Source organism: Priapulus caudatus, unplaced genomic scaffold, assembly GCF_000485595.1.
Source record: "Priapulus caudatus unplaced genomic scaffold, Priapulus_caudatus-5.0.1 Scaffold308, whole genome shotgun sequence".
Taxonomy (NCBI): domain Eukaryota; kingdom Metazoa; phylum Priapulida; class Priapulimorpha; order Priapulimorphida; family Priapulidae; genus Priapulus; species Priapulus caudatus.
This window is the reverse complement of record NW_014577369.1, coordinates 84,972-96,406: the sequence shown is the minus strand read 5'-3', so window position 1 is coordinate 96,406 and position 11,435 is coordinate 84,972. Positions and strand designations below refer to the sequence as shown.

The following is an 11,435-nucleotide window of genomic DNA, read 5'->3' as shown; positions in this document are numbered from 1 at the left end:
GCAATTTGTGCACTTATACACATTTTTACCCCCCAAAAACGGACGACGTCACATATGCAGCACCCGCGTGCTGGGATTCTGAGACACATTCAGAGAATCGCTGGCCTAAAAAAATTCAACACGTCGCCATTCTGAACGGCGATAAACAAAATAGAGATCAGTACTTAAATATCATTTTACTATCACAGCTGGGCCAGTCATTGCGGTGGCAACTGAACAACACCGGTCGTGTGAGCTACTTAATTACAAGGGTAGTGACTAACAGCCGATACCGCGCGACAGACAACAACCTCTTCGGAAATATTTCATTCGCAAGATTTCATTTGTTTCAAGCAGATTATATCCCCTCGGTTTTGCATTCATGACGCAACCCCCGGTCAGGTGAAACAGAGATGGGTAGTAATGGGAGGTGCACAATATGTGCATGTTCCGCTGCATGACCAAAAGAGAAGCGGATCAGAGTTTGGGCCGCGTGCAGGAACGCGAGATGACATTTAGAGAGGATGCAGAAAGAAATGCTACCAACATCCGCTTTCACGTCAGATCCGTCTTAGAAATAAGTGTGAAAGCCTAGCCAGTCCCCAAAAAACTTAGATTTCTACTCTTTAATCTAGAGTAAAATCCACAAAATCTAGCCAACCCTGAGGAAGGCAGGGGATCTGTTATTTCTAAGACTGTTAAGAGACGGCAATATTTGAGACAGGGGATCCCAACAGCACCAGCTAAATCTAATGAAGCAGACAAATTACTCCAGCAAAGGTAGTTCTTCATAGCACACATCTATTTGTAAAAACTACTATAATCAACATCATGAATATAGCTATATTTGCATAGTATAGAGCATAGATACGTTCATACTATTAGGTAGATCGAAAGGATTTAGTGTATTATCTTCCTACAAAATTCGACACCGCGATTGACCACAACTAGAACAAATACTTAGTGCATCGATAAACATTTTTTCGTTCTCTCATCGGTGTTACCACACAAGATTTACATTTTAACTTCATCGCAACAAACTCAGCCGTGCAAGTTTAGTAGTTTCAACGAATAAAGTAGCAACACAGTTGTTTCTACGAGTATCATTTCATTACATGAGTATGCTATCTCGGTTATCAATACATAACGATTAGTCCGAGTGATTTCTAACATCACAACTCCAATTGGCATCTTAATCAGCAGCTGATACATAAACCACGGAGATGCTTTAGACGTGAGACCCGGGCGTACTCCTGTGAACCCGAGTTGAGAAATCCAACAGGAGACGTAGAATGCAGTGCGTCGAGTGGAGAGAGCGAGACAAGCGAACGATCGATGACGGTCGATTTCGGAAATCGCCTGAACATCGCCACAAATCACACCACGCTGGTGATCGTAAACCCACGCTCGCTTGTTCAATGCCTCAGGCGCGACCCAAAATTCAAAACCGTTATGGTCGGCCCGCGAGAGAAACGCATTTCATTTGCTCCCCACCGCGCGCTACCTGCTGTGAGAGGAGTGTCTAGTTGGTGCTGTCGGGATCCCCCGCCCCACCCAGGAACATGTCCTGACCCTGACCACACACCAGGTTGAAGACGCTCATGTCGACGAGGTCATCAACGTAGTCGACCTGCGGCGAGAAGGGGGCGCCACTGTCCGTCATGAAGTCCGCCATGAGATCCATGTTGTCGATCAGCGGGTTGCCGCTGCAAGAGAACGTCGCAACGGTTTACGCCGTTGCCATGGTTATGCCGTTGTCTGCGCAGCAGACTGCCACTGCTACCGAGGGCTGTCACACGGGGAAGGGCACCGTGCGGCGATGGTCGGCAGAGCGTTAATTCACTCGACGACAATGGCGTAACTATGGTAACGTGCTACTGACCGTCATCGGCCGCGGCGCAGCCGACTGTCCGGCAGCGGTCAATACTTATGCTTGCTGCTCTGAAACTCTCTACGGCCAATGTGTCTAGGTATCCCTAGCTTTAAAATAAAAGTACGAATATTGCCAATGTGCGAAATGGCATCAGAAAAATTTGTATTAGTATCAACAACGGTAGGGATGGCTTACAGAAAGCTGACTACAAACAATTAGTAAGCATCTCTGTGTGATTCCCTCTATGCATGATCGCCAATCACCAGAAATTAACCAATTCACAAAGAAATGATTTAACGAGCTGTGCATGTGTGTGGGAGTGGATGCTGTGTATTAAACCCCTTTACTCTAACTCTCTCATTTACAAACTTCACCACTAACCCTCACTATCACGCATACATTCCGCACGCACGCACAGCAGAAATGAAATAATACCAGTGTACTAGTGCAACACATACAGATGTGGTATGGTTAGCAAAAACAACTAACGGACTATTAAACTACTGACTAATCAACTACAGGTGTGTGTACGTGCAGTTTCTCACTTTACCCACGAAGTTCTAACAAACTTTTCACTTGTTACGAGCACTACAATCGCAACAACTCAGCAAAATACAACTACCCCTAACGAACTTTGCACTCATTACGAGCACTGCAGTCGCAACGACTCGGCAAAACACGCTGCGAATATCGAGAAACTGCACCTACACGGCCACCACTCGCATCTACGGCTACTAATACAGACTCGAGGTTGCATAATGATGAGGCTACGTACATGCCACACACACCACTAGGAGTCAAGAGCCATTGATTCTGACACCCACCTCCCAACGTCAACAAAGTTGGCGCTGGGTTGCTGCGACGTGCTCCCGGCGTAGGAGATGGCGGGCGACGGTGGCTCGTAGCTACTGCTCTGTACGCTCGCCGGGGAACGAGGGTCGTCCAGGTGCATCTGATCAAACCTGCGATGGGGGAAACATCCATATAATACTGTAATAAGAATAATCTATAATATAATGGAATCTATATAATAGAATCGATATCGACTCCGTGCGGCCCGCCGTGTGGCAAGTCTCTTGAGCAGCTCATGCTCCCCTTGTGCGCGATTATTCGCATATCTGGGTTCAAGACATGTTCCTCCAGAGTAGGAAAAACAGCGGTGGTCTCCGATCAACTCAGAATAATGAACTTCCCCGCAGTAAAGTAAAGGTGATGCCTCCAACCCTGCACCAAGTTGACTTATAACAATTGATTATCTTATGAATCCTGTACGCAGTAGTTTTAACAAACAAAACAATTTGAAATAAACAAGCAACACAATTACCCATCTATTAATGATATAACAGGCTACCTTTCTACCCATTAGCCAGCCTTTAACAACTGCAAGGTCCCCTCAGTAGCCTACTTCACACGTTCACATTCATGGAGGTATCGCAACACGATCATTACTAGGGGTGGGACAATTCATCGACATATATATTATATCGATCTATTGCAGGGGCGTAGCTACGGGGGGGCCCTGGGGGCACGTGCCCCGCACACAAATGTCTGTGCCCCCCCCAGGTGCCCCCCCACTGAAAATTCATGCTTGATAAACAAAAATTGAATTAAAAACATGCGCGTTAGACACAGTATTTATAGCAAGAAAAGTTATAATATTGTGCGGCCCTTACCCCACGAAAATGGTAAGGCCCCCCAGTGCCCCCGACCGCGAAAAAATCCAACTACGCCACATTGATCTTATTGCGATATCAAACCTTGAATGATTACATGTATTATACGATTGATATGTCGCGATACACGTATCAAAGTACTCTACTCAATAAAATCCGATATCACTTTCACCAGCTTATTTCATCAAAACAAGGCCGCAAGAGCGTCTGGGCTCATCTGAAGGTCTGTATGCTCACGAATTAACTCAAACCGTAAAATTTCAGTCCATGGCGTAGTACCGACATTTGTTAGGCGCAGATATGCAAGACACGGCAGTTTGCGATACTCACATCATTGTTAGGACACTGCCCACGATATCGCAGATTGCGAGAGGTGGGGGGGGGGGAGGTCTAGGGGGAGGTGTGGGGGAGGGGGTGGGGGAGGGTGGGGGAGGGGTGGGGAGGGTGGGGGAGGGGTGGTGGAGGGTGGGGGGGAGGGGGCTCGCTAATAAGCAAAAGCAGATTACACTCCTTTGTTAAGCAGGTCCAACAAATCCATGTTTAACCCTTCCTCTTGAGGGTCAAAAGGTATCCGACACGTTACTCTTCCGGCATGTCAGCAGAAGGGACATTCAGGGGGTGTCCTTTCAATAAAAGCCCATAAAAATATGCTAGGTCACGCGAAACAAAAAAGTGTTTTGCGGTTGTGAGTTATAGCGGGACATCGCTGAATCGAGACCATGTCCTCAGAAATATGTCTAAAAAATTCTGCCCCTGTCCCATTGACCTTTGACGTGTGACACTCCAATTTTCGGCAAGCAGTGATGGTTTTCCTACCATGATTAGGTATACCCCGACTATCACGACCTAGGTCAGAGGCAGTTTTAGATTTGTGCCTGCAATTTAGCGCATTTCCTCCTATACGGTTAAGTTAAGGAAGTGAATGTCCCCCTTCTTTTACACCCTTTGAACCTTTGACCTCTTGACACCCCGCAGCTTCGACAGTCCCCAAAACTACGTTTTTGACCGAATCCCGCCAACGACCATAATACTCGTGACGATACGTCGAGCGTAAGATGTGTGCCCAACTTGTTGACGGACGGACGGACGGACGGAACGACCGAGCGGACGACGGACTGACGGACGGACGGACAGGTCATGCGATTTCTAACAACTGGCATCTGACTCATGTCAGATGAGGCTAAAAACGAAACGAAAGGTAAAAACAATTGCAATTCCATAGAACTGTTTACTAAGCAACTCAATGATACTGATTTGTAAGTGATCACGAGAGCCCCCCTTATTAGCATTAGCTTACTAAGGTAGTTTCTCTTAATAATAGGCTGCTCATTGGTATCAAATTATTTGTCGAGTTCGATATTGATATTTTTTTTTTCGGAATATTTCGATCCGATCGATCCGATTCGAGTTTAAATAATTGTATAAAACATGAGCCGGTGAAAGTACACGTAACACTCAATGGTATTGTGTTGTACATATAACTATGCATTTGTAACATGCTGTCTTAAAATACAACATCGGGCGAAGTAATATATTTATCTGAATTCAACCAGATTGACCTGGCGTCGCGGCGATGGCGAAGCAGCAAGACATGCTTTTACGCGGTAGACAGATTTTATTATAGAGATCAGTGGAGACAGGATACCACCAGAGACAATAGAACACCACAAGTTATTGATTGTCTCTGTATGCATGCGGCCTGGACTACTTCGATAATGGCGGCGCGGCGGCTCAGTCAAAAATGCTACCGATGCTCCTGGCTACAATTTTAGCCAAAAAAAAAAAAAAAAAAAAAAAAAATCGGATCGCTATTTTTTCGATTTATTTCGATATCGATATCGGACGCGAAATCCATCGGCGATTTATCGATGAGGTGGGCATCGATGACAGTCCCTACTTAAAAGTATTGCACCTTTGTGATCGTACTGTGAAAGCTGTATTGTGATACGTATCCGTACGCGTGAAGGCTGTATCACGATAGATATCATATCGTAAAGCTGTATCGTATACGGATCGTATCGCGTAAGGGCTGTACATGATACTGATGTACTGTGAAGGCTGTATCATGATATGGATCGTATTGTGAGCTACCCATGTCGTTCCACCCTAATCGTTACCTACCTGTCTGGCAGTGACACTTCAGGTCAGAGACGACATATCCATCGGCGTTCGGTTCCATTTTCACTGAAACATGTCAAAACACCATCAGGGGTAGAAATTAACTTGTGAATAAGGGAGTCTAACGGACTCCCTGCCCTCAAAAAGAGGGAGTCCGCAGTCTGAAGTTCAAAACTAAAGATATTAACAATAACGCATGTGACGTGTCTGCATGGCACGTCTGCCGAATTTTCTTTGGACATTGCTGAAAAAATTCGGTAATTCCGCAAGGCCGTGCTCCGAATGAACTAGTTTGTTTAGCAGAATTTCCAGGGAGTCACACGGACTCCTGCATATGTCAAATCCGGGAGTCCGACAGTAAATCAGGGAGTATTTGACTCCGGACTCGCGTTAAATTTCCGACCTGCACCATGATACTTAAATGCTGAAATGCTGATGAAATCGACAAGACAGTACCTGGCTTGCTAGACTGACTGCACTTTCTAACTTTGACAAGAAAAAGCACATCAGGCGCTACATTCAATAGACATGTCATCAAATGGACGTGCAATGCTTTATCAGTTAAGTTACGTTTCTAGTGCCTCGATACTGTGCATTGCTACCGGAGGCACCCGTCTCTCTATTACGCAGTAGTACGTATTATACGTGACTGTAATTGCCAAATCATAGCTGTTGTTACTGTTGTGTTAACACATCTGTTCTATGAGTTAGACGAAAACGTACACTGTGGCTCGGGAATCGTGTAGTAACTCTGCAGCGCCTGGTCTTAGGCATCGCTCTGCATTCGGGTCCTGGCACAGGTAGAGCAAGCTCGCGAGGTCACGGATGCGATCGGCCAGGCAGCGCTGGCTTGAAGTCAGCCGCCGTCCATGCTGCCAGGTGGTACACGCCCATGTGTCTGCAGACGACAGAATCTCATTATGCAAACTAGTAGCGGATAAGCGCATGGATCGTGCACTTTCGGTTAGAATTGTGAAACTTTGCAACATGCGTACTACAATAGGTCCTGAAGATTTTCTATTAGTGCAATAGAACAGCGCCACCTGGCGCATACAACCAAATGGAGCAGGAGAAACGAAAATATGAATGCTGGGATACGGTAGATGAACAGAGACAACAGTGAAAGAGAATCGGAGAAAACGTGAATGCTAACAGGTGGGAAAGCGAGTACCAGAGAGAAGGAATGCTCAAAGGTGGGATATAGCGGGTTCTAGAGAGACGAGTGCTAAAAACGTTGTGCGATGGAAATAGAGAGGAAATTTATTGATAAGAGCAATAAGAAATAGATATGCATGCATCTTTGTACATTTAATTATTATTTCATATTGATAGCTACAACTAATATCATGAAAGCAGGAAATAAATATTTAACTCTGCTCAAACTGATAATCCAGAATCCAAACTACAATGAAATGCCATTCAAAACATCGGTACTAGCAAGCCAGATGACAACAGCTCCAAAGAGATTAGTCAATAGACCCCAGTTGAGTGAAGTACTACACACATAAACGTTACATTTAAAATCTGAACACAAAATTAGTTCAACTTAATGGACCTCAATAGAACCTTCACGAGACCTTAATAATTTGACTTTAGTAATATTTACAGTTAACTATCCAATTCGCTTAAAGGTCAACACTTTGAAATGCAAAAAAAACGGCATCGATACGATGACTTACTTTCAACATCTTGTACCAGGCGATGGTTATGCCACCCTGCCTGCTCTCGGAAAACCTTGCCAAGAATGTTCCTTTCGGCTTGCTCGCAAGTATCTGTTCTGCCTTGCCTTTCCGATGAAACCCATAGAGAGGCTGGCCCCAGATGGCAATCATGCACACATTGATACATCACATCACCAGTGCCACAACTAGACATAATTATGTGCACTTTCTTGGAATTGTGAGGAAGAGAAAGCCTACTCGGCAGAACACATTTCCATGAACAAGTGACCCATATCATTACAAGTTTTTCTAACAGATTGCATTTTATAAAACCGTGCTACGAAACTAATATCTGATGTACAGCAATAGGTACTATGTAAGTCCCTCCCCCATCATGTATGTGAGTGAGTCAACGTAAAATCTACAGTATTAGTCACCTTCCAACAACTACCTATTCATCAATTCACACTCACCTAGAGTTCCACATCTGCTTTAACTGCTTGTCCTCCTTTAGCAGCTTTGCTGCACTGTAGTACCATTGCCAGAAGGTAAAATCCTTGCCCCTCAAGTCCTCCTATAGAAACGCAAACCAGTCATTTTGTTATCAGCTTCTATTTACATACACGGTATTGCAAATGATGTATTGCCTATCTAAATGGCATTACGACATACTACTTTTAGTACCCATTACAACAGTGCACACGTACACGCACGTGAACGGCACAGGCACGCACATACAAGCGCGCGCCACGAGCACAGGCATGCACGTATATGCACATGGCACACCAGGCACGCACGCACAGGCACGCACGTATATGCACATGGCACAGCCACGCACGCACGCACAGGCGCACGGCACAGGCACACACGTACAAGCATGCACGTATATGCACATGGCACAGGCACGCACTCACAGGCGCACGGCACAGGCACACACGTACAAGCATGCACGTATATGCACATGGCACAGCCACGCACGCACAGGCACACACGTACAAGCATGGACGTATATGCACATGGCACAGCCACGCACGCACAGGCGCACGGCACAGGCATGCACGCGAACGGCATAAGCACCCACACGCACGGCATAGGCACACACGTACACGCACACGTACATGCGCACGGCATAGGCACACACGTACATGCGCACGCACACCACAAGAGCATCACCTTGTTGAAGCGCGTCCAGGTGACGGCCAGATCGTTCACCGCAGCAAGGTCACTGTTGTACACTTCCATGCCGTACAGCTTCTCCGCCAGGTACAGCCGGTCGTCTGCCGACAATCCGCGCGGCTTCGTCATGTCGCGACCTTTGTCCTTGAGCATCTTCGACAAGAAATCCTGTCCGATGCACTCCGTCAACTGACACCACTTCACCTGCTCTGGCGCGACGAACGGCTTACAGTCCTGCAGTGCGAGACAGAAAAATTCCGTTTCTTAGTTTTACGAGGGTCGACCTTCGGCAGTCAAGTAGGGTGATACTCCATTAGGAGTGTTCCCAACTTTAATGTCATTAATGGTCATAATAACATATATATATATATATATATATGGTCATGGTCATGGTCTTATATTAGTTTGTGGTTTAATGTCATTTAGGTTAGGGTTAGGGTTAGGGTTATCAATCATTAATCATCAATCATTAATCATTAATGATATCAAAGTTGGAAACACTCCTAATGGAGCGTTAGCCGTCAAGTAGCACATATAGAGTCAAACCATGCAGCTAAGTCATATGTTAACAGTTTACAGTCCTGCAGTGCAAAACAGAAAAGACCCATTCTCAGGGTCAGCCACGCAGTATGGTCACAGCTAACTGATGTTAAGGTTTCAGAGGACACGTCGTCCTAATGCCAGCTGGCGTTACTCCGCGAGTTTTACTGTTCACGTTTTTGATGTGAAGCAGCAGATGCGATGCCACATTGTGCATGCATATGACAACTAACTTTCTGGTAATTATCCAATAAAGTTAGTAAAGTAAAGTAAAAAAGTAAAAGTAAAAAGTAGTAAGTAAAGTAGTAAAGTAAGTTAGTAAGTTAGTAAAGTAAACAAAACCACGGTGGAATCTGGCGCTTTTCAGCAGAGCCAGAGCACAATCGGCAAGAGCACAAACCCATCCCAAACCCTTATTGAATCGCAAGGGAAGAAAGAATTTTTAAACGAAAGGTCCGGAACACAGAAAATGAACAGGACACGGAAAATGTCCAGCACACGGAAAATGAACAAGTCATCCATCACACACGCACGCAGACCACCAGTGACACGATCCACCCGAGCTCAAATTTTCTACTGGCCGAACAGCCGGTTGAACGACGATGCACTTACGACGGGCGCAAACGCGTTGTCCCACATAATGGTCGCCGAAGCGTCGGGCTCCTGGTTGCCGTGGACGATGACGACGACCGGAAGAGACATGCTGAACACATCGAGCTGCTTGTCGCTGTCGATGCTGAAGCTGGTTTGGAAGAGCAGCGCGAACTTCTCCTCGGTGACGGCGTGCGCCTCGTTACGCGACGTCTTCACCGGTCTGTAAACAATAGAGCGTCGAAAAGAGTTTCGAGGAGCGGGACGAGGCCAAGCACAGATACTTATACACACACACACACACACGTGCGTGCACATGCACACACGTGTACACATACGCACACACGTGCACACGCACGCACGCACGCACGCACGCACGCACACATCATGCACGCAAGCACACACGCACGCAACTCACCTGGTGATTTTCTTGAGCTGCATGTTGCGGAAGTGTGCGGAGAACATGTGCGTGCCGTCGTGGTACTCCATCGCCATCATATTGTTGAGAATCTCGCCGCTCTTCTGCTGCCGAAGCCTCATCTCCTGCGGATTCTGCACCAATTGGCTCGCCTGCTTCTCACTACAAGCCACATGTGCATGCGTGAGTGTACGGTGGAGACTGTTACAGTTCGCTACATGATTTGCTGCCTACGCGCCACTACAAACCACATGTGCACGCGTGAGTGTTCGACGAAGATTGACGTGCAATTTTGCTGCCTGCTTGCCACTACAATCCGCACGAGTATATGTGAGTGCACGATGAAGAATGGTACGCGATTTTGCTGCCTGCTTACCACTATCAGCCGCATGAGTACAACTACATGTATCAGTGTATGACAGAGATCGATATGCAACATTGCTACCTGCTTGACACTACAAGCCGCACGAGTACACTTGTGAGTTTACTGCACAGTGAAGTGCATGCCTGCACAGTGAAGCGCATGCATGCACAGTGAAGTGCATGCCTGCGCAGTGAAGTGCATGCCTGCACAGTGAAGTGCATGCCTGCGCAGTGAAGTGCATGCATGCGCAGTGAAGTGCATGCCTGCGCAGTGAACAACATGCACCGAGCCATGGCGTGCGACGCGGAGGAGGCAAACGCAAACAGCGGGTACTTACTTGACGATGGTCACCGTGACCTTGGGGGACTGCATGTGGAAGTTGAGTTTGCCGCCGATCAACAGACGCACTGATGCGGCAAACTTCGTCTGCTTCTTCAACACCTGAGGCGGCTGCTCGGTGACGACAAACGTGCTGTGAATAGACAAGTGAACGTTAGCAGGGGGATGGGGCGGCATGCCCTTCCCTCCAATTTACCCTCTCCAGTCATGCTAACCAGACTCACCTCTGGTACACTAAAGAGCATTTTGCCACTCTGACCGAAATTTGACAAACTCAAGGATATTTTCGCGTGCAATTGGAAAGACTGACGTAAATGCGTGTTTTTAAACGACACCGGCTCAGACACAGCGTGCGGACACGCAACTTGGCAACGTTTGCCAACTAAAATAAACTCGACCAACCTCGACCAAAACTAACCGATGTCACTCCTACCTATGATTAACTTTCAAATTACAATCAAGATTATGATTACGTATCTTAATAGCCATCGGCATTAAGGCGTGGAGATGATGACATCTCTATTTGAAAGTTAATCGTAATTCGATTAGGCATCTTAAAGGCATACTAAGCCCATTGATTATGCAATGTTGACGAATGCTAGAGTAACTGGCGCCTTGTGTAGTTAATAAGTACATGACCTTATAGCCAAAAGCGAAAGCATTACCTCACGCTACAGGAGTGGCTTTATAGCAACCGTGCTCA

General features: G+C 46.4%; 3 protein-coding genes across 3 annotated transcripts in view; all 3 read right to left on the bottom strand.

Annotated features, from left to right (window-relative positions):
* The window catches only part of LOC106808822 (signal transducer and transcription activator-like), a 10,608-nt gene extending 3,202 nt beyond the window's left edge, over nt 1-7,406 (bottom strand). Inside the window, exon 1 of the mRNA XM_014811690.1 lies at nt 7,323-7,406. The gene's annotated coding sequence lies outside the window, so the exon portion shown is untranslated. The remainder of the gene's footprint in view (nt 1-7,322) is intronic.
* On the bottom strand, nt 7-2,811 carry LOC106808841. Its single transcript, XM_014811725.1, has 2 exons — nt 2,677-2,811; nt 7-1,685 (listed from the first exon to the last, which is right to left on the bottom strand). Exons 1-2 carry the CDS (start codon nt 2,802-2,804, stop codon nt 1,502-1,504), a joined length of 312 nt encoding a protein of 103 aa, XP_014667211.1. The 5' UTR covers nt 2,805-2,811; the 3' UTR covers nt 7-1,501.
* A 347-nt stretch (nt 7,407-7,753) lies between the features above and the next one.
* LOC106808821 (signal transducer and activator of transcription 5A-like) overlaps nt 7,754-11,435 on the bottom strand; it is a 9,525-nt gene continuing 5,843 nt past the window's right edge. The window contains exons 9-13 of the mRNA XM_014811689.1: nt 10,731-10,865; nt 10,030-10,191; nt 9,633-9,834; nt 8,478-8,714; nt 7,754-7,878 (exon numbers count right to left, since the gene is read on the bottom strand). Coding sequence (XP_014667175.1) covers nt 7,774-7,878; nt 8,478-8,714; nt 9,633-9,834; nt 10,030-10,191; nt 10,731-10,865 — 841 coding nt within the window. The 3' untranslated portion in view covers nt 7,754-7,773. The remainder of the gene's footprint in view (nt 7,879-8,477; nt 8,715-9,632; nt 9,835-10,029; nt 10,192-10,730; nt 10,866-11,435) is intronic.